The sequence below is a fragment of the Prunus mume genome, linkage group LG7 (assembly GCF_029339155.1).
Source record: "Prunus mume cultivar Tortuosa linkage group LG7, ASM2933915v1, whole genome shotgun sequence".
Classification (NCBI taxonomy): domain Eukaryota; kingdom Viridiplantae; phylum Streptophyta; class Magnoliopsida; order Rosales; family Rosaceae; genus Prunus; species Prunus mume.
In genome coordinates, this window is record NC_142704.1 from 10,785,034 (window position 1) to 10,806,756 (window position 21,723).

The 21,723-nt window shown below is 37.4% G+C and overlaps 3 protein-coding genes and 1 pseudogene across 6 annotated transcripts; 1 reads left to right on the top strand and 3 right to left on the bottom strand.

The window, feature by feature from the left end:
- Nucleotides 1–3: 3 nt before the first annotated feature.
- Nucleotides 4–5,158, bottom strand: LOC103338901 (uncharacterized). The gene is made up of 12 exons (XM_008242171.3): nucleotides 4,909–5,158; nucleotides 4,679–4,757; nucleotides 4,495–4,582; nucleotides 4,165–4,314; nucleotides 3,736–3,867; nucleotides 2,832–2,982; nucleotides 2,697–2,735; nucleotides 2,545–2,619; nucleotides 1,839–1,898; nucleotides 1,478–1,542; nucleotides 515–605; nucleotides 4–281 (listed from the first exon to the last, which is right to left on the bottom strand). Exons 1-12 carry the CDS (start codon nucleotides 4,999–5,001, stop codon nucleotides 240–242), a joined length of 1,065 nt encoding a protein of 354 aa, XP_008240393.2. The 5' UTR covers nucleotides 5,002–5,158; the 3' UTR covers nucleotides 4–239.
- Nucleotides 5,159–5,980: 822 nt separating this feature from the next.
- On the bottom strand, nucleotides 5,981–9,711 carry LOC103338900 (transmembrane 9 superfamily member 3-like). 2 transcript variants are annotated; one of them, XM_008242170.3, is made up of 8 exons: nucleotides 9,573–9,711; nucleotides 9,189–9,362; nucleotides 8,663–8,703; nucleotides 7,974–8,556; nucleotides 7,750–7,887; nucleotides 7,502–7,658; nucleotides 6,924–7,408; nucleotides 5,981–6,463 (listed from the first exon to the last, which is right to left on the bottom strand). In XM_008242170.3, exons 2-8 carry the CDS (start codon nucleotides 9,344–9,346, stop codon nucleotides 6,244–6,246), a joined length of 1,782 nt encoding a protein of 593 aa, XP_008240392.1. In that variant the 5' UTR covers nucleotides 9,347–9,362; nucleotides 9,573–9,711; the 3' UTR covers nucleotides 5,981–6,243. The 2 variants fall into 2 exon arrangements, with proteins under 2 accessions (XP_008240392.1, XP_088897426.1); XM_089041300.1 differs by having other exon boundaries at nucleotides 9,618–9,697.
- Nucleotides 9,712–11,244: 1,533 nt separating this feature from the next.
- Nucleotides 11,245–12,572, bottom strand: LOC103338927 (endoplasmin homolog pseudogene; annotated as a pseudogene).
- A 1,405-nt stretch (nucleotides 12,573–13,977) lies between these two features.
- Nucleotides 13,978–21,118, top strand: LOC103338898 (uncharacterized). 3 transcript variants are annotated; one of them, XM_008242169.3, is made up of 9 exons: nucleotides 13,978–14,122; nucleotides 14,622–14,666; nucleotides 14,871–16,088; nucleotides 16,429–17,791; nucleotides 18,414–18,693; nucleotides 19,078–19,185; nucleotides 19,265–19,543; nucleotides 20,221–20,364; nucleotides 20,532–21,118. In XM_008242169.3, the coding sequence occupies exons 3-9, from the start codon at nucleotides 14,888–14,890 to the stop codon at nucleotides 20,718–20,720; spliced, it is 3,564 nt and encodes a 1,187-aa protein (XP_008240391.1). In that variant the 5' UTR covers nucleotides 13,978–14,122; nucleotides 14,622–14,666; nucleotides 14,871–14,887; the 3' UTR covers nucleotides 20,721–21,118. The 3 variants fall into 3 exon arrangements, with proteins under 3 accessions (XP_008240391.1, XP_088911838.1, XP_088911837.1); XM_089055712.1 differs by lacking the exon at nucleotides 14,622–14,666 and having other exon boundaries at nucleotides 13,988–14,122; XM_089055711.1 differs by lacking the exons at nucleotides 13,978–14,122; nucleotides 14,622–14,666 and having other exon boundaries at nucleotides 14,861–16,088.
- Nucleotides 21,119–21,723: the final 605 nt, after the last annotated feature.

The following is a 21,723-nucleotide window of genomic DNA, read 5'->3' on the forward strand; positions in this document are numbered from 1 at the left end:
ATATCCAGACGCAAATGGAAGCAGCAGATCCACACATCTCAATCAATTTAGCACCAGAGTACATAATCTTTTCAGCTTTTACTGTTACTTCTTACACATGCAAAAATTATCAACACAAGCAGACTGGTAGTTTAACTGCAAAACTATATGTACATACATACAGAGTAATTAATCTCGACCACAAATCTCTTCTTAAAATGATGACCATCCACATTTACCTCCCAAAATTCCAAGGCTTTTCAGTAATCAGGCGGTAACCTGTATGTGCGAGTGATACGGATCTGAAGTAAAACCAATAAAAACTCAATTAATTTCATATAGATTGGACGGTAACCTGGTTTGTTTACTGTTTATGTTTGGGTGTAAAGTGCACATCTAAATTTTCTTCTCAAAGAGGAAGCTGGTTGTCTAATATCCGCAACATTTCATTTGTATTAGTTTAATTTGACTGTCAAGTTTGGGTCCACTACATAAAAGACATTTCAGCCATGCCAAAACTAGAAAAGATTAGTACCTGTGCAAAAGCATAAATTGCTCGCAAGATTCTTGCATAATCAGTTCCTAGCATTTGAATGACCACATCTGCCAGAAATGTTCCCCAAAGCCTGCATAAAATGCCAAAATAAATGAATTAATAACAATTGCTGGAAAAATTCAGTAAAATACTAAAGACCAAAAATCTTGAAGATCATCAAAAGTAGCCACAAGCTGTTATAGTTGGTGCTTGAGCACGTTTGGCTTAATCATCGAAATTTGAAGCAACGGGCCACTTGTGTTATCAAAATCTATGTTCACGTGGGGTCTTTACAACCACAAAATGATGAATCCATTGAAACTTTAGAAGGTATGTGTTCAGTTACAGGCTTACAGCCTCAAAGCTGTTCCATGTGAAAAATAGATCTAATCCAAACCAATTAAAGAAAGCCAGTGATTAATCTCATTCTCTGTCAGCAAGGTGTGGAGAAATCTGAAACTCATTTCAATAGGTGCAGTTTAACCAACACTGAAACAAAGAGGGGAGGGAGGAAACGAAACAACTCAACTAGGAATTAATCTCAATTAATTGGGTCAGCTACACTAGTCCTTTTTCACCCAAAATGACTCTTGGTTACCGAGAAGTGACTAAGTTTTATACTGGCACCAACCTTAACTACCTAAGCGTTCCTCCTTATTCTACTTTCTTAGAAATTAGAAAACACAAAATATAGACAGTTTGATAAAGGAACAATCAAAATAATACTGTGTGTGTGTGTTTGATAAAGGAACAATCAAAATATTACTCTGTATGTGTGTGTGTGATAAAGGAACAATCAAAATAATACTCTGTGTGTGTGTGCGTGTGCGTGTGCGTGTGCGTGTGTGTGTGTGTGTGTGTGTGTGTGTGCGTAAAAGAACCTTGCAAATGAACAAGAAAAGCAAGTTTATGGAAATTTTAAATAATAACGTTTTAGAAATTAGGTGTAGGAAGAATCAATACACTGGGCCAAGCAAAGCCATCATGCTTCTTAAACCAAGATATCTTGATGTAGCCCCGGCAAAACCCTGTCCAAAATGACAAATATTAGGAATCCTGAAATGTGAGGAGGGGGGAAGGGGGGTGGGAGAGGAACATAGAACACTATTTAAACCACAAGAATGAAAGAGGTTTCCTTGATATCAACATTTGCTACAAATTACAATTGATTCAGGTTTTTGTTGAAACAATACTTAGACCGGACCAAATAAAAATGCCACTAGCTCATACAATAGTTTTTCTATATATAAGAATGCCACTATCGCATAAAGAAATCATTAGATGCCAGTGGCAGCAAATTGAATCATCATCAGGATATAATTACTTGTTTTGCTGCAAGAAAGGCCGCTCTGGACTCTAGATTAATAGCAGCTAATTGTCCACCCTGAAAATCCAGAAAGTATGGGAATGTCAGGGATAAAGGTTAATTAGAGAAATAAGGTCATTAATGCTCCATATAGACATGGACATGGGAGATGACATGACATGAAGACAAGGGGAATTAAAAACTTTAAAAAATATCAGACACAGGAAGGACCAGAGTAATGTATATCCATGAATGTAACTGATGAAGAGGCAAATCTTCAAAATCTAGAGCATGCACACTGGGAATGGCAGGACACAAAAATAAAATCTATGCACAAAGTATGTATGCAAAACTTGTGTAAGTCCTAAGTGGAGTCACCAAAATTGAGGAGTTTCCCAGTTTTTATCCCTCTCTCTCTCTCTCTCATATCTCTTTGAACAATAGCCAGATACTGAGTAGTAACTTTCATAAAGAGAAAATATTGAAAAATGCATTGTCACCCAAGTTCACAAGCTGTATATCTAAGTTCGAAAATAGAAAGAAAAATTTGAATGTAATAGCAGGAAGACATATCACTTTGCCCATGTAAAGATTAATATCAATAAATAGCAGGAGTTCAAAGCATTAAAGCTGTAATAAATTTGAAAAGAATTGAACTCCGCATATTAATATTAGACAACTAATTTCCTTTTACAACGAGATAGCAATGAAGTCAAATATGTACCTTTCTGACAAAATCCCTTTTTAGCTGATAGTTGGCAGCTTCTAGGAACACCTTCCCAGATAACTTTCTAGCTAACTACCACAAAGGAAAAATAGTTAAAAGGTATAAAAAGAAGAGCAAAATAAAATTAATCAGGTTGACTAAATTCTTACCAACTGATAAATCTTTGCCAAAGTAAAGATACCGCCACCCTTCAGAGAAAATCAGAACCAACAGAATTTAAAAATATGAACTTAAGTTGGAGAGATTTGATAATGCATAAAGTCATTACGGTAAAGCTACATTACCTTCAAAAACATTGATCGGAGCTCTGTTGCGCTGACTTTTAAAGCAGTAAGGGCCTGCACCTTCCATTGACTGAGTCCAAGTTGAAGACTATGTTGAGCATCAGAGGGCTCAGAGAATTCCAACAAGCCCTGGAAACTTCCTGATTCTTCACTACATGAAGGAAGTGACTCATTATAAGTCATTACACCACATTTAAAATAAAAGAAAGTAAACTTTTCCTAAGATACAATGATCCACTCAAACAGTAAGTTGTTGAAATCAAATAGCATTTACTAAATATCAACTCATCAATGTATGTACCAACTCGTCCAAGACATGAACTCTTTTCTACCAAAACACCACATCTTAAAGCATCACTGGGAATCAATGTTTTGCTCAAAGTACTGACTTGCTTTCACTTCAACTCTCCCCCTGCCCTTGTACCAGCTTGAACACTAATATTCTTTTTTGGTGAAAATATTGGTCTATACTTCTGATTAGCAGACAATCTCAAGGGAACTCTTCGATTTAGATGCAAGTATTCAGTCTTGGTTTCCCTTTTTTATTGTAATATGGTTTAAGATGGAGGAACTCTTTGATTTATACCACTTACCTGGATCAAATAATTATATCCAACTCTAATTACGGAAAATATTCTTTCGCTGTCTACCCTTCCTTCCCAAACAACAACCATTTACAGTCATCTTTTGAAATCTTTATCAATATGGAAAATACACAATCATCACACAACATTTGGCAAGCACATCCCATAGTTCACTTCTCATACCTAAGGGAGAGTTCTCTTTGAACTCTCCTTCCTTACGGATGGTTATATATACATATATATAAGAAAAGTTACTTCTACTTCAGAAACTAATAAAAACCAAGGTCTAAATACTAGAGAAATATATACAGAACACATGCCTTGAATAATCTCGCAATAGATGAAGGAAAATCTCTGCTTCAAGGTCTTCAGTTGACAATTTGCTTGAGCAAGGAATGTTTAACTCTTTTCTCACTGCAAGCAAGACATTCCTATATGATGGCCTCCAACCCCTACCAAGTATCCAACACAAACCAATTGCATAGTCAACATGAGTGAAACATAGCTGACAATTAGATGACACTAGCAGTTAGTTTTGTTAAAAATTAAAAAAAAATAAATAAATAGGATTACACAGAGTTGAAACACAATTCATAGCTAGGAATCCCTCATACGTTCAATTCAATCGCAAGTCACCCCATAAGCTTCGAGTAATATTGACTTCAAACAAGTTAACTTAGGAGGTGAATTTTGCAGATAAGATTGCGGAAGAACTCATTGACCCCAGCCTACAAAAGTTGAGGAAAAACCTTAAGGTTGACCGGGCGTCAGCTGCCAGGAATAAGAATCGCGATTCTAATGTGGATAAAAATTCCTCTCGCTCTTCAAGATCCTCTTCAATCATTGCATAGTCGACATTGGTTCTGCTCATTATAGATTTCAGCAACGGGCTGAAGTAGCTGGACATTGACAGCAACCAAAGATAAACACGTCAGCATCACAAGGAAACTTCAAGAGTTTGATTAACAGTTGACACTACTCCTTTACTGAAAATAAAAGTGTGAGAAGCAAACACGATTTTCTAGTCTTGTCGAAGTTTCATATTAACGAAACAGAAAGAATTATACAGTTCGAAGTACCTAGGGCCAAAAAGGATTCTTTCAAGCTCATATAACTCAGAGTCCGTCGCAAGTTCAAGTACGGAACGCAATTCTGGATCAAAGGTGCCTGAAAAGTGAACAAAACCCATATCGAATAAAAAATCCGAACCGTGAAACAATCTTAAAGGCTATAAGGCAGGCCATAAAGAGAGCAAAAATGTACCTTGCCCTTTTCCTGAAATGGCAGCATGAGCACAACCGACAAGCCTCGCACTATTTGTAGACCAACGTGAGCTACGTATCTGTTAATTACGATTAGTAACACGGGTTATGATTATAGATTGTTGTTTCTGTATATTTGGTGGTCAGAAAAAGAAAATAGAAGCAACGAAACAAAATACGCGGGAGTAAAGCTTGTGAAATGGTGAGGAGGAAAAGAAGAAGAGAGCTTACTGGGTAAGTGAGTTTGGTGGTGGTGGTGGTGGTGGTGGTGATTGGGGAAGCAAAGGGGAGGCGGAGCGCCAGAGCAGATGAGGTAGTGGACATATCTCACCAGTCTCCGTCCAGTTGCTGCAAATCGGTGTGGATACTGTGATAGACTACAACCAGAGATAAAGAAATTCGCGGCTCATTAATTTCGAGTCTTGAATTCCAGATGTTGTGCGATGCTCAACTATCCTGCCTTTCTAAGTTCTAATCACCATTGACTCATTTTCGAGGCCCTTTCCTTTTATCTTTTCTTCTCAGTTAAATGTATGTTTTTCTCCTTTTTCTTTCTCTTTTTTTTTTTACTAGATTTTTTTTATATAGAAATTTTACTAGATGTTTTAAGTAAATTTTGTATAGGCCAAACATGTAATACCACATTACATAGCAACGGGTAATGGAAACTAAAAATGCTTCTGACAAAACTTCTTATAAAGACACTCCCAAAAATACCTTAGTTCAGATGATTAGTAATGAAATTAGTAAATGAGATTCTTAGTAATGCATCAAATAACACGACCGGCCTTCCACTGTCTACAAGGGGAAGGGGGTAGGATAATCAGTGTTTTTGAGTCATGTTTTAAGATTCCTGGAAAGAAATGTAATTTGAATATTTTGAAAAAAAAACATTGGCTAAAGAAAGAAAACATCAAGATGAAAATCAGGAAGGTCTAATTTCATTCTCGTTGGTGAAAGGAATGGGCCTAATACCACTGGGAAACTTGGAAGACACCCCAACATTTCTTCAGTTTTTTTATTTTTATTTTTATTTTTATTTTTTTGAGGAAACATTTCTTCAGTTTTTTGATTGCCTTGTTCTTACCACGAAGTTGATAAATCCTTTTTTATTTTTAAATTTCCTTGTTCTTTGGTTCGGCGTTCTTAGTTGGCCCTTTTTTATGATCTTAGTTTGCATGTAGCAGCTGCTTCCACAAGTATTAAGCAGCAGCCAATAATAATATGCCATGTATTTACAAAACACAGAGAGAGAGAGAGAGAGAGAGAGAGCATGAGAGAACATTGGGTAACTCTATAACGATACGAAGGAAAGAGGAAGATATTTAAAGAATGTATTGCAAAGCTTGAAAGGTAATGATACAAACTGTCTCTATGAATAGTCGACCATATTGTGATCTAACACATTGCTCTGGAAAGCAAGATATCTCATGACACTGCTTTAGTACACGAGGCACTACAAAATTAATTTTGAGGAAACTTCTCTACAAGGAGGTAGGTGCCTACGAGATGAAAAACACCAGAAAATACATCTCCCATGATGATTGATTCTTGGAGAACAACTACCTACTCACACTTGATGGATCGGTATATGTGACGAACAAAAAGCAAAGCTGCACGGAAGCCTACAGTTCCAAGCATGAGGAAGAAACCATAGCAGATGCATGCCATGTAACCAAAGAAGAATGATGTTTGCATAAATCCTGACATATCCGAGCGTGCGTAGTAGTAATACAAACAATAGGCATAGATAAATATGCCAGTAGATCCACCGCAGAGGAAAGATCTGTAATCAAACCAACATTTATACATCAATCAAGGAATATTATATTTACATCTCCTGAAGATGTCCAAATTTTCATGTTGAAGTAAAATCAAGTATTATATAACACGCAATACTAATACCACACTAATGAGCAACCAAGGCAATCCGCAAAATTAATTAATAAAAAGTCCACAAATCCTAAATATCAATTGCCTAGAGCATGGTAGCTCTTCTTTCTTTAATTCAGTGCACCCGTTACTTTAGTCTAGCTTTCTTAATCCTAAACCTACAAAATCCATATATCCCACTTATCGGAATTTTCAATACCATTTCTCCATTAGTCACGAATACTTGACGTCAATATAATTGCAGATCATATCAACAAAAGCAGTTAATCAAGAACGACAAGCATAGGAATAAAAATAATAATAACTTGCATAAAACTCCTAAGAAAAAATTAATATGCACGGAACCTCCTTACCTCCACCACCACTCATGGTCCTCAGCAGCAAGTTGGAAATATGTCAATGCCACAGTAATGAAAGCAGTAACTATCAGAAGAATGATAAACACAATAAACAAGATGCTGTAAATGGTGTAAATCCTGTGACCCCACACACTGGCAAAAATGTAGTACAGTTCAATGTATATAGCACTGAAAGGCAGAAAACCAGCCATTGCCATTTGAGGGATTGTTGCCCGGTACCAAGGTAAAGGTGGAATCTCTCTGGGATATTTAGTCGTGCGGACAGGAGCTTGGAACTCGGCTTTGCTGTTCTTTCCGGCAATACCTCCTAACACTAGCAAAGGTGATGTTACAAGTGTCCAAATTAGAACTATAACCACAATAGTGCCAAAGGGAAGCGCGGCAGTGGCCGTATAAGCAATTGCAACAGTATTCAAAAAGCAGAATGTAAGGAACAGAGGTCCACAGAAGAGGCATCCCGTCAACAATAGATTCCTAACCTGCCATACCAGGAAGTTCAATCTTCAATTCATATAATATAAACTTTAGTCAATGATTCCAGAACCCTAGCAGGAGAATTTATCATCACATACCCAGTTTGTTCCCTCTAGCTGGCAATAAAATGAAGTAGCAGTATATCCTGCAATTCCTGATGTGAGTGCATAAATGACAACTAGAGCAGTAAATAGAGCCCCTCGGTTGTATGGATAAAACACGCCAACAAGAGCAAGTATAAAAATGAATATCGTACTGCATGGCATGGAAAAAAACAAGAAATAATGAGAAACTTCGAAAAATGAGAGTTAGCGCTAAACCTATAGCTGGATTAATGAGCACTTACAGGGTAAATAGTTGGGTGCCTGAACCCAGAGCTGCTGCAAACAGAGACTTGTACTTGGGAAATCTAAATACATCTCCATGAATGTATTTCCATCCAGTCTCTTCCTGGTCTTCAGCTGCTTCTTCATCATGGGCATATCTTTTATAGAGAAACAAACAGTAAATTAAAAAATGAGTGAACTGGCAGACAGAAAACAGTGATAAATGACTCTTAAATATGCTTACTTGACAAAATCATTCTTAAGCACTCGCATGAGAATTGTGGCAAGAAACCCGGTCAAGAGGAGAACTGTCACACATGAATTTATAATCGAGAACCAATGGATCTCCAAATGATGCGGCAGCGATGAGGACTGAGAATACTTATCCATCCTCTTATCAAAAGGAGTGGTTGTTTCCTTCCATTTTACAGTATACATGAATTCGACATCAATTTCTTTATCCTCTGTAAGGTCAACCAGTGCATTTGGATCTGTTCGAACATTGATTTCAATCACACGGTCCTTGTTGTAAGAGATATCAAAATGAATATGCTTATACAGGTAGGTCTTGTATTCACTCGGGTCTTTGCCTTCCTTGTCAACCTTTCCTATGAAACCCCAAATGGGCAAGTCATCATAATACATCTGAAAGTAATAGTCCTTGTTGACAGCAGATCTGAACCGGGCCACTTCTTCCTTTTTTATTGTTCTTTTGCAAGCTACTTCCGAATCTTTATGCTTTTGGAACTCTAGTTTGTAAGGGGCACTGACTAAACGATCCCCATTTAATACTTCACCCAGAGCTTCCTTCTTCTCTTTCACCTTATCTGCAATTAGGATCCAAATATTAAGGTAAATGAAAGTCCTCGCAGAAGATGAAGACATATTATGTAAGAAGTAAGAAAGATAAAAACGAATCCGATTGATGCAAACCTGGTGAGCAGAATGGGAGATCAAAATACCGGTACGTTTCGCTGTAATCACCCAAAAAATACAAAATTAACCAAATTGTAATTGTGAATACCAAATTTCCACCATAGTCAAACTTGCATCTAAAATATTAACTAGTTCAGCAGAAACAGAGTTAAGCTTTCAAGAACAGTGCACATGCTATTTCAATGAAAACACTGTTCAATCTCAAAATGCTAGCAAAGCCGCCTAATGGTCTATCCCAAATCAAATCTTTAAAAATAGATCCAGCTCAGAATTCAACACAATCGATCTAAGTTCAATTTGCCAATCACAGTGTCTAACTTATCCCAGCTGAAACAAATCTTATCGTCTAAGCTGAAAAACTTGTAACTCATGCAAATTTCTGAGTAACCAGACAAATGGGTCTACAAATAAACTCAGATCCAGAACAAATAACAGCGAAATGAACAAACCCAGAAGCTGAATTGAGCTAAGAAAACGTGAAACTTTGAGATCGAGGAGCGAGCAGCGTGAGTCTGGGTTTTACCTGGGGTTGTGGAAGGGGCCCACCTTGTTGGCATACAAAGGGACTAAATCTCCTTCCTTGTACCGATGATCCGACGCGTCTGACCTGACCAGATCCACACCGCACAGAATTAACAAGGCGATGATGACTGGCACTCCCACCGCCATGGTCTTCCCCATTCTCACTCTCTAATTTCTGCAGAGACAGACAAACACGTTCAATATATATCTGATTTTGGGTTTGGGCCTCCTTTGGTTTGGTTTATATATTTACTTGGGGCTTAATAAAATATAGAAGTTAAGCTTAATACGCTCATAATTTTTATTAATTATTAGAGGTTAATGTGAAAATTATAATATTAAGCCAAAACGGGGAGCAGCGGGTGACGGAGACGGAGTGCCTCACCACATCCTAAGATGTTTGATGCCTCACCGACGCTTTGGTGCCTACCTTATGCCGTAGGGTGCGTCTAACGCTTCTCTTTTTCTTTTCTTTTTTCTATTTTTCCTTCCTTTATTTCTTTCTTTCTTTCTTTCTTTCTTTCTTTCTTTATGTCTACGTGTTAGAGGGTGAGAGATATGGTGGTTTGATAGTCAACGCCTTGGGACGATTCCCGGCCTCCTTCCTATTCGGATCTGAATTCCCGCTTGGGTCGACGACACGTTGCATTGTGGGTCCTGGTCTATTCCTAGTGGGTCCATGTCCTTGCTGTTTGATTATTTTCAGATTTTCCATCCTTTGAATTGAATGTTGTGATTCATATAATGATATTCCATTGTGAATTTCTTTTTTGTTTCATGGTAGATGAAAATCAATGTAGTCAAAATTCACAAACGTTGGCTTACTTGATAGTTGGTGGTAAGTTGGTATCAATGTAGTAAATTGCAATTACTAAGCAACAATAACATGCTACAAACTTACAAACACATATGGATGTAGATTGCATTTTATGAATCTCATCTAACATACACTTGTCATTTCCGGTCTAAAAACAATTGTAAACTTTATCATGTGACATGTCTTTTAATCTTTTTTTTTTATGTTGGAAAAGATGCTTTATTTTAGAAACATCATAAGAGTGTACAAATGATAGGATGAAAACATCCGCAAACCCAACGTGAGAGTCAAGAACAAGAGCGTGATCTTAAAAAAGACTCACGACCTGAATTAATCACGATGAAACAAAGAAACAAATCGGAGCTCCGCAATGTCAGAATACAATTCAACATAAATTGGAACTTGATGATACAATAAGTGTGGCCTCATTAAAACCTTGTCTTAAAAAACCCTAAACGACAGAAAAAATGGTCAAGAAAAAAGAGTACTATTACATCACAACCAAAGTCTAAAATATCAATGGTATTAGAAATATTGGTAGTCTAGAAACACGGACATTTCAATGGAAATATCGGGATATTATCGATATCAATAAAAATTGAATAAAAACCACGGAATTGTAATAAAAACTTGAAATTTTTTATATATAATATATATATATATATTTTTTTTTTATGTAATGTTACAGGCATATCAGGAGCTACGACGTAAGCTTAGTGGACGGCTACAACTTGCCCATGATGGTGGAGCCGAGCGGCGGGTCGGGTACTTGTTTGTCGACTGATAGGATCAAGTTCCTATCAACTAGTGAATTTGGACAGAACAGAAAAATAGGGAAAGTGATCTCTTCGAGGGGATCAAACCTCCAAAGCATAAAGCTCTATTTCTTTTGCTTAGCATGATCACCATACGTGCAAGTCACAGAGGCTGATGAGGAAGTCCACAGGTTGCATGTAAAGTATACGTTCACTATTCCAGACACAACCATCCACGATCGACGATACAGAACAGATTAGATTAGATTAGATATATTTAGCATAGAGTGTACAGATACGGTTTTTGTTAATTACTTTCCCTTTACTAGTCTCCCAAGCTAGTTTTAGAACGATTGCAATTGAAGTTAGTGTACGAATCAAGTATCAAAGAAAGAGCTTTTTGTGATTGAGGCAATGCCATTCTTCAACTTGATTGTAATTTCAGTAAAAAAGAAAGTATTTGCTTTATCTTTGAATCCATCTATCTACGTAATTTCAGTAAAAAAGAAAGTGCTCGCAGTTTCTGTCTCAACCTCTTCAACATATTCTTCCTCCTCAACTGCGATATCAGGGTTGATGTTTAGGATAGACTTCACTGAACTGTAGAAGCGGGAGGCACAAACCTTGGGGTCTGGAAAATTGGAAACACTCTCCATGCGTGCAAACTGGTAAATAAGCATTGCTGTATGCTTTGCACTCTCATCCTGAAGAGCAAGCGAATAATCGAATGAAATAAACCAGATTCACCAACAATTCAACAAATGGATTTTCTAAGACATGCTTTTAGACTCAACCATAAGAGTAGGCATAGGCCTTGGCTTCTTTCAATTGCTTAACAGACCTGTGATAGCAATGTGCCTATTTATTCATCTAAACCACCTGAATGAAGAACCATTTTGATTTCATAACAAGGACAAAGATCAGATCCCCAAATGAGAAACAATCAGAAATGAACAATTTTAACCAATGACAGAGAAATCCAACTTACAAAGGTCAAGATTTCTTAAAAATATTTTGCAAGCAGGACCCACCAGTCATTTACAAATGTTGGAGACCATTTAAAAAGTGAACAAGATCATGAATGCACAAAGACCTTAATTCTGCGAAAACCTTCATATATGTCAGATTTCTGTAAGTGCAGGGGAAGAAGTCTAGAACATATCTCAGCGCTCTTTACTACTCTTTACTGGAGCTCCTTGATGATTGGATGCCTCGGGTTAATCTCAAGTATCCTCTTGCCACGCATGTATGCTTGCTTGCTAGCATCTGGTAAAGTCTGAGACTGCATGATCTTCTCCATGTTTGCACTCCAACCAAAATTTGATGTCACAGCCACACAAGGTGTGTCAGGCAATCGGATGGACAGCTTCACATCATCCGCATCGTAACTGGCAAGAGCACTCTTCCACCATTTAGTGAGTTCCTTGTATGATTCCTTGAGTTCCTTGTCTTCATAGTCCACCAAGTATTTCATCAGATATACATCAACTGGATCTGTGAAGAAAATAACCTGCAGCAATAGATAGAAAAAGGTAAATAGAGAGACAAAAAAAGGCCTTACTCATGACTCAAATAGAACAAGTAGGAAAGTAACAAACAACCCTATTTAAACAAGTGCAAGGATTGAATATCTTTTATATGTACCTCATAATTTTCCTTCTTAAGCCACTCAATGAAGGGATATTTTTCCAATTGTTCCTTGCTGGCTCCAGTAATGTAATATATGTCCTTCTGCCCAGATTTCATCCTACTGATCTCGTGAAGTCAATTTTCCATCTGACTTGGTGCTGCCCGAGAGTTCAAAGTTCGTCATTCAACCACATAAAGGCAGAATCTAGTATATCGGCCTCTCGTCCAATCATCATCACTGGATTTTTCGACCTCTGTGTTCGCATCAAAATTCAACACAAGGCAAAAGTAAACAATTAATGCAAACTTAGTAACTCTCCCCCACTGTTAGCTTTACTAACTTTTACAAAAACAGCAAAACATGAAGCTCAAGTTGTTGGTTTTCAAGGGATGGTATTAATGCAAGTTTAACTGGGCTGCAGTAAACATGACATCAATGTACCATATAACAACTCGTACGCTCCGATTGAATACTTCCAGAATAGCACAAGGAAACTGCTTACAAATATTAACAAGAAGCAATAACATGCGCACCATACCTTTCTTGTCTTTGTCATTGGACTCATCAGGATCTTCCTTCAAAATGCTGTGTCGTTGAAGCATTTCTTGTGATACATTGAGTGGCAAGGTGTCAGAATCGACAAGACCCTGATCATAAGATCATCAATATAAAAACCAGTTTTGGCTCAAAAGATCATCAATCTATAAAAAGAAATCACCACAATAGGCTTTTTATTCAAAATACCCCAATGAACTTATGCACTAACTTAAAAGGAAAAGACGAGAACAGAGAAGGGGGAGAAGGGACAGTAAAGCTTTTTTCTCCTCCCCTCTCTGTAGAGTTTTCCTTTAGGATTCACAGATGGAGAGAACGGCTAGAGTTTCGTGTAATAGCTGGGGTATATATTTAAAAGACAATTTGGTTAAATATAGTTACAGTTTGGCTTTCAAATAACTATATTCAATTCAAAGACAATTACCAATTTGGGTTAAGAAAGCAATTTTTCCTATTCAAATAAATTGTAATAAATGATCCCTACTCACTTGTTAGGATGTTAGCAAAAAAAGAAATATAGTTACTTGTTAAGCTATTGGAACAAAAAAAGAACACTAATTATTTACTAGGTGGTGAAAAACGAAAGGTGTAAGTTAGATTAGGACTCAAAATTATTAAACAATCCACTCGAAAAATGTATGTATTTGTAGGCTAATATCTGACAATGTGATTTTGTAATTTGAATTGATTTTCCTTTAAAGATCATCCATGTAAAAAGTTGTTCAAATTGAAAATGAATTCACTATTTTAATATCAACACAATCTTTTTCGATGTTTGTTTTCAAATTCAGTTTGTGCCATTACAAGTTTATTGTTATTTGTATTTATGGTGTATATTGGGAAATTAGGCTACAAATAATACTACCTAAATTCCACCGGATCAAATGGTAGACGCAAAAGCAGGAGAAAGGCCGGGAGGGGTAAAGTAAAAGTAAGAAAATTGAATTATTATTATTATTATTATATTTTGGTCGTGAAAATGAGAATAGACTGAATAGTGAATATATTCAAGTTATTCCAAGAGCATCAAAAAGAACTAAAACTAAAACGAAGCTTTGGACCACCACCACCTCAATTCAGGAGACCACGCCCCCAAAAGCCTCCACAGAGAAGAAACAAAAGGAAAAGAAGAAAATAAGCAGCGCCAGCAGCAACCGGCCCACTCCCATTACCACCAGGTGCCTCTCTTCTGTTCCTCCGTCGCTTTATTATTTCTAACCCTTCTTTGTATTTTTCAGTTTTAAGCTATTTTGTCCCCTTCTTCGATACCCAGAAAATCATTTTGCCCAAAATAACACGAAAAATTAAAAATCAGATCTTGAGTTTCTCTGGCCTAGAAATAGAGTTGTGTTGGGCTCCAACGGCTATGAAACTTTCGTGAAAATCAAATCCCACTCCCCAAACTAATAAATCCGTTGGGATTTTGAGGGTTTCTAAATTTTCAATCTATGGATTTGGGAACCGCAACCTGCTTGTAAGTGACGGATCCACGTTGAAAATGCGTCGTTTTGAGACGGAGAGTCGGGCCGGCACGCTCTTGTGGTGGATTTCACAACTTGGTTTTACATTTTTTTGAGAGGAAAACAATGGTTTTGCTTTGCTTAGTTGCTCATAAAATGTGGGAAAAAGGAAATTAAATATTTGACGTTTTGAATGTTGGATTTTCCCATTCTTCAGGACACTAGAAGACAAAATGCCGCCAGTCGTTGAGCCTAATACGAGGTAACTTCGTCATTATATCTGGACGAAATAATACCTACTTCATTTTCTTTGTATATATATACTTGAAAATCTGGTTTTTCATTTTCTTAGCAAAAATGGGGCAAACTGGAAGATGGGTTTTTGACTCTTTGTTGTTGTTGGATGAGCTTTTTGTTAATGGATGTTCTCAGGTTTGGTGGGTGATTTTTTGATGCATGTTTGTAGGTTTTAGGAGGCTGAAAATGGGGGACTCAAACTCCGTTGACGTGATTCTGGACTTTCTGCGGAAGAATAGGTTTTCAAGAGCTGAGGCAGCTCTTCGCAGTGAGCTCAGTAATCGTCCTGATTTGAATGGTTTCCTTCAGAAGCTTACTCTTGAAGAGAAGGACTTGGGTAATTCGTTGGAAGCTGAAAATGGGGACAAATTGGTGGTGGAAAATCAAGGGTTGGGGTCTAGGAATGGTGGTGAAGTTTCTAAGGAACTTATAGTGAAAGAGATAGAGTATGGAACTGGTAGAAATGGGTCTGAAAGCAAATGGAAAAATACTGCTTCTATTGGGGAGCGGAATAAAACTATTGAGGTGGCTGGGACAAATCACAAGAGCTTCGCATTCTCTAAAGGTTTAGAGGACACAGTGCTTGATTTATATTCATGGAAGGTCAATCCTAGCAATGGACCTGCAGAACCTTGTCAAAATGATGGAGATGGTAGTATCAATAACTACCCAGAGCCTCAGATATCCCACCAATCAAGGAATCATACAGCTGAGGTTCCTGATTCGGGTAAAGCCATTGTGAAATACGGAGAAGAGATTCTCTTTTCTGGCAAAAAGAAAACTTCTTGGGCTGGAAGTACTAGCAAAGCTAATGTGGAATTGAAGTACGACAGAACCCAAACAAGTGAACCTAAGGAACTTGACCAACAACTTAAGACAAGTACCTCATTCTTGAAAGAAAATGTAGCAGATAATCCATGGTCAAGAATTGAAGAACCTTCAAATTCACCTTCAGAGATGTGGAAAGATTGTTCTGTCAAGACGGTATTTCCATTCTCCAAGGGGGACGTGCCAACAAGTTATGATAGTGCTTCTGCTTCTGACAAAAAAGAAGGAAAGAGAAAAGCTGAGTTGACTGATATTAGGGCAACAATAAAGGATCAGGTTGATGAGGTGGGAAGAGCTTTATACTTAAGCAAGTCACAAGGGAGTTCTGAGCAAAATACCATCAGTAGCTTAGTTTTTCCTATTCTTCCTGAGAATCAAAAGGAAGAGTTCCCTAGGCTGCCACCTGTCAAACTCAAGTCAGAGGACAAACCATTGAATATTAATTGGGAGGAAAAGTTTGAGCGAGATGTACCTGGCTCAAAACTCAGCGCTGCTGACAATGCTCTTCTTATTGGGTCATATTTGGATGTCCCTATTGGACAAGAAATCAATTCTTCAGGTTAGTTTTGATAAATTTGATAGAGCATTGTATGCTCACCTAATATTTTTAATTTTAAGTAGCAATTGCAGTAGTCAGTTTATTGTCTGGGCTTTCAGGACTTCTACTCATTGCAGACACTTTTATCCTTATAGGCTTCTCAGCTATTTCATGTTTCTGTTGCAAATATATCTGTTGCAATCATGCTTGATTGTCTGCTCAATTTCAGTAGAGATTCTCTTCAATAGGCCTCAAGTTTTTGAATTTCTGAAGTTCTTCAGGGTCAAACTCTGTTGCCACTTGATATTGGTTATTTTGGTATGTCAAGTCTCTGATTTCTTGTTTTAAAATTATTGTTCAGGTGGAAAAAGGAATGTAGGAGGAGGCAGTTGGCTGTCTGTAAGTCAGGGGATTGCAGAGGATACATCTGATCTAGTTTCTGGTTTTGCTACTGTTGGTGATGGATTGAGTGAATCTGTTGACTATCCAAACGAGTATTGGGACTCTGATGAATATGATGATGATGATGATGTGGGATACATGAGACAGCCTATTGAAGATGAGGCCTGGTTTCTGGCCCATGAAATCGATTACCCAAGTGACAATGAAAAGGGAACAGGGCATGGGAGTGTTCCGGATCCACAGGAAAGAGGTCCAACCAAAGATGAGGATGATGACCAATCTTTTGCTGAGGAGGATTCTTACTTTTCTGGTGAGCGGTACTTTCAAGCGAAAAATGTTGAACCAATTGTAACTTCAGATGATCCTATAGGACTAACAGTGACTGAATTGTATGGGAGGAGTGATGAGAATGATTTAATAGCTCAATATGATGGACAGTTGATGGATGAAGAGGAACTTAATTTGATGCGTGCAGAACCTGTCTGGCAGGGCTTTGTCACTCAGACTAATGAACTCATCATGTTAGGGGATGGGAAAGTTCTGAATGAGTGTGGAAGGTCACGTCTAGATGATGTTTGTGTGGATGATGATCAGCTTGGTTCAGTAAGATCAATAGGTGTGGGAATCAATAGTGATGCTGCTGATATTGGCAGTGAAGTACGGGAAAGTTTGGTTGGAGGCAGTAGTGAAGGGGATCTAGAATATTTTCGAGACCATGATGTAGGAATTGGTGGGCCCCGGAAGCATCATCATGAATCAGATAAGAAAAACATTGATAGATCTAACAAGGACAAAAAGAAAACTAGTAAACAAGAGGCAAATAAATATGTAGTTGAGACTGATACGGGTATATCGAGACAGAAGAAAAATCATACAGAAGGGGTATTTTCATTCCCTCCACCACTTAGAGATGGACAGTTGGTGCAGGCAAGCTCTAGTAAATCTTTATGGTCAAACAACTGCAATGCTGTTGTCACTGATGAAACTGATGACTGTATGGTGGATTCTGATAACATGCTCGCTTCATGGAGGCAGAAAAGTAATGATTCCTCACCTAGAATGAGTTCTAGGGACGAAAATAATGCTAATGCTGTTAGATCCACAAACTCTACTCCCTCAACACTCTCTAATTATGCTTATGCCGAGAGAGAGCATGCCAAGCAAGAAGAAGAAGATAAAATTGCTGCTGTTAGGGAAGAAGATACAGGAGCATCACTTGAGGATGAAGAGGCAGCTGCTGTGCAAGAGCAAGTAAGGCAAATAAAGGCTCAAGAGGAAGAGTTTGAGACCTTCAACCTCAAGATTGTGCATAGAAAAAACAGGTATGTCTTCACCGATGCACTAATCTCAAATATAAATTAATCGATCATGGTTCTTTATGGGAGAATTGTGCTTGGGCATAGGATGTTTCTGTTTACACCAATAGTAAATTTAAAAAGTTCTGAAAACTATTGAAGCTGCTGTACTATAGTTTTAGTTTGTTTTCTTGAAGAAAATAATTGTATAGTAATGCATCTATCTGTAATAATGAAGATTTTGCAGCTATCTATCTATGCCACGGTTTCCCTAAATCCTAAACCCTTGTTCTTTCCTCTCCTCTTCTTTTATCTTTTTATCATCTTAACCTAATAAAAAGAAATCATCCTATCTGCTTGAGCTTCTTGATCTGCTAATTGTACAGTCAGTTACTTGACTGCAACTACCCCCTTTTTTATTGGGGATAAGAAACGTGAATATTTAAAAAAAATTAAACAACCCTCTTTTCTTTTGTTGTGTCATGTGGATTATTAATCGATTAGTGTGATCTCTTTTAGACGGACTTTAATATCTCAGCTTTTTCTGATAAGTGTTGCTGCTTTGAAGCTCTTCTTTGCCATTTATACTGTCGTTGGGTACTTAACTTGCTTCTGGTAGTCTATTTGAACTCATGTTTTTATTGCACAGAACTGGCTTTGAAGAGGACAAAAATTTTCATGTTGTGTTGAATTCTGTGATAGCTGGGCGCTATCATGTCACCGAATATCTTGGATCAGCTGCTTTCAGCAAAGCTATACAAGCACATGATCTGCATACAGGCATGGATGTTTGTGTGAAAATTATAAAGAACAACAAAGATTTCTTTGATCAGAGTCTTGATGAGATAAAGCTTCTCAAATATGTCAATAAGCATGATCCTGCTGACAAGTACCACATTCTACGTTTGTACGATTACTTCTATTATCGAGTAAGGGAATGTACAATTTTGATACTTATCTTGTTTGGTTTTGAGCTTTTATAATATTTTGGCATAGATTTTTGTTTAATATGTGCACATTTGCTAGATTTGAATTATTTGTCTTTCATTGTCTTGTGTACCTGTGACCCCTATGCTTTGGGGCAGTGCCTTTCTGCTAGCATGGAGAGGGCAACACTTGAAAGTTTTGTATATGGCTTCTAGTGGTTAGTCATTATACGATTGAGGTTCCTTTTAGGGGATGTTTCATACAATCATATATTATTGACAGCTTGCTTCTCGTGTTTAGTGTATTGATCTTGTTTATGAAATGATGCATTGCATATTAATCTGAAATGAATGATAACTTGATTTGTATTCGACTTTATTTTGTAGGAACATCTGTTGATAGTATGTGAACTTCTCAAAGCAAACTTGTATGAATTTCATAAATTTAATCGGGAGTCTGGAGGGGAGGTCTACTTCACAATGCCAAGACTGCAGGTTTGTTGGGTTCCATTTTTCACTTGACGACTTAATGCCTTGCTGGCATGTAAACTTTGCTGAATTTGTTTTTTTGCAGTCAATTACGACTCAGTGTCTAGAGGCGCTTCAGTTTTTGCATGGCCTTGGCCTGATACATTGTGACTTGAAGCCTGAGAATATACTGGTGAAAAGCTACAGTAGGTGTGAGGTGAAAGTCATTGATCTTGGGAGTAGTTGCTTTGAGACAGATCATCTCTGCTCCTATGTTCAGTCTAGATCATATCGTGCTCCTGAGGTTATCTTGGGACTTCCATATGATAAGAAGATAGATATATGGTCACTTGGCTGCATCTTGGCCGAACTTTGTACTGGCAATGTAAGTGCTATGCATCCAGATATAATTGTGATTAGATTTCTGTTTTTATTATCTAATACAAGCGTGTGGATAATGGATTATAGCATGTGGTTGTCATTTTAATTCTGTTTTCTTGTCTTCTACTCTTCTTATTCTCTTTTGGTGAAGATAAAAACTAAAAAAGAATATTTTTGACTTTGTTTGCTTATTAGCAAACAACACAATTATCTGTTATTTGTGATCTGTTAATATTAAGCTCTAACCTGACTGCTAGTTGAAGTAAATCCCAGCTTCTGTACAACATGGTTTACGTTTTTGTGTCCGCGTGCCTGTACTTAAAGTAGCGACTATCATTGATTGACTAATTGTTATCATTCTGTATTAATGTCCCTGTTAAGTTTCCATTCATCCACAAATTCATTTTAGTGGATGTAGACATGAAAATTGTAACATGGATTCGTGAGATTGTGTTTTGATATATTACAAAACAAAAACAAAAACAATAAAGTGTGCTTTTAATATATTGTTTTACAGATGATTATATATGCTGTTTGGAATATATTACTACCTGATGATTATATATGCAATTTTTATTAAATTTTTTTATTATTTCCATTGGATCAACTACTCAACTTTTCTAGAAAAACAAAAATTTATGATACTGGTGCTAAATGTAGAAGTGAACTTGCTTTTTCTAGGTGCTCTTCCAGAATGATTCACCTGCAACTTTACTTGCACGGGTGATGGGAATCATTTGCCCCATTGATCAAAGTATGCTAGCCAAAGGACGTGATACATACAAATACTTCACAAAAAATCACATGCTTTATGAACGGAATCAGGTAACCTATATGGTTTTGAGTTAATTACTTAATTTTTCTCTTAAATCTTTGGAAACTTAACACGTCACCATTCTCCAATTTTTGTGTGTAGTATTTTGTATAAACACTGTTAATGCTGGATTTATTTATATTTCTGATAAGTGGTGCTATTCTCCTCTGTTCTTCAGGAAACTAACAGACTGGAATATCTGATACCGAAAAAGACATCCTTGAGGCACCGGCTGCCAATGGGGGACCAAGGCTTCATTGACTTTGTTGCTCATCTGCTTGAGATAAACCCGAAGAAGCGCCCTTCTGCATCTGAAGCTCTGAAACACCCGTGGCTATCATATCCTTATGAACCCATATCATCTTGAAGACTTGGGAACAATCTGAGAAGTTTCTTGGTAAAGAGATCATAGTGCCGTTGTGCTTGCATTTTGGAATTTTGGGCGTCTAATTGTGAAGAGGCTTCATTTGATTCGTAATCAGAATGAGTTATCCATTTGAAGGAGATTATGGCCCTTAACACTGCTGCACAATGAATGCATTGAAAGGTGTGTTTGGGACACGGTTTGATTATGGCCCTTTCGTTCCTTCCCCTTTACCAAGTTGTATTCCAATTAGCTGTAATCAAGAATGTAATTTTGCACGCACTGTATTCTTAGGTTCTTCTTTCTTCGCTTTGTTTGTTCTGATGGAAGGGGAATCTTGAAATCGTGTTGTACATGATTGTGTGATATTCTTTTAGGTAATTTAGTAATATCTTGTGAAATAGTTGCTTGTCCAATTTTGGTTTAGCCCGTGACGAGACTGCTGCATTGTACCGTTTGGTTTATGGTTTTCTTTTCAATTCCAAGGAAAGACATGGTAGGATATCCAAATTTCCCGGTGATGTTGAGATAATGAAGGTTTCAATTCTTTCATTTTGTCTTTAGGGCGTAAAGAATGAGGACTTAAGGGGCATGCACGAGTTTTTGCAACTGGTTGCATGGCGTTTATTGGTCCTTTCGTCTTCCGTTTACCTTCTTAAAACATTTTTAGGTGGCTCAAACGAGTTGCAGTGCAGCTATTGTTTAATGGCAATGCCATCGTGTCCTCACAGACTATGCAGAATGTTTTGCCGTTAAACCTTACTTATGTGTTAATCAATAGAGAATAAAGAGAATGACATGAATGGCTTGTTTGGGGGAAGGGAACGACTGATAGAACTGCTTAATAATCAAGGTGCTTCTGAAAACGCTTATAAACAAAAGTGCTTTGTACATGAGGAATTCTAAACGAACCCAAACCCAATTAAATTTCTTATCGGAAATTGATTGGATTTTGGGCGGATGAAATTGAGTTGGCCCAAATTGAACTTGTCGGAATACACTAGAT

Bases quoted from the DNA above. Each gene is read 5' to 3' on its own strand.
- LOC103338900 (XM_008242170.3), bottom strand. From the start codon at position 9,346: ATGGGGAAGACCATGGCGGTGGGAGTGCCAGTCATCATCGCCTTGTTA. The intron at 8,704-9,188 runs GTAAAACCCAGA...GGGTGATTACAG, and splicing joins GGCCCCTTCCACAACCCCAG to CGAAACGTACCGGTATTTTG. The intron at 7,888-7,973 runs GTAAGCATATTT...TCTCTATAAAAG, and splicing joins CTTAAGAATGATTTTGTCAA to ATATGCCCATGATGAAGAAG.
- LOC103338901 (XM_008242171.3), bottom strand. From the start codon at position 5,001: ATGTCCACTACCTCATCTGCTCTGGCGCTCCGCCTCCCCTTTGCTTCC. The intron at 4,758-4,908 runs GTAAGCTCTCTT...CGTAATTAACAG, and splicing joins CCACCAAACTCACTTACCCA to ATACGTAGCTCACGTTGGTC. The intron at 2,736-2,831 runs GTAATGTAGCTT...TTTTCTCTGAAG, and splicing joins TCCGATCAATGTTTTTGAAG to GGTGGCGGTATCTTTACTTT.
- LOC103338898 (XM_089055711.1), top strand. From the start codon at position 14,861: ATGTTTGTAGGTTTTAGGAGGCTGAAAATGGGGGACTCAAACTCCGTT. The intron at 19,544-20,220 runs GTAAGTGCTATG...TGCTTTTTCTAG, and splicing joins CCGAACTTTGTACTGGCAAT to GTGCTCTTCCAGAATGATTC. The intron at 20,365-20,531 runs GTAACCTATATG...TCTGTTCTTCAG, and splicing joins TGCTTTATGAACGGAATCAG to GAAACTAACAGACTGGAATA.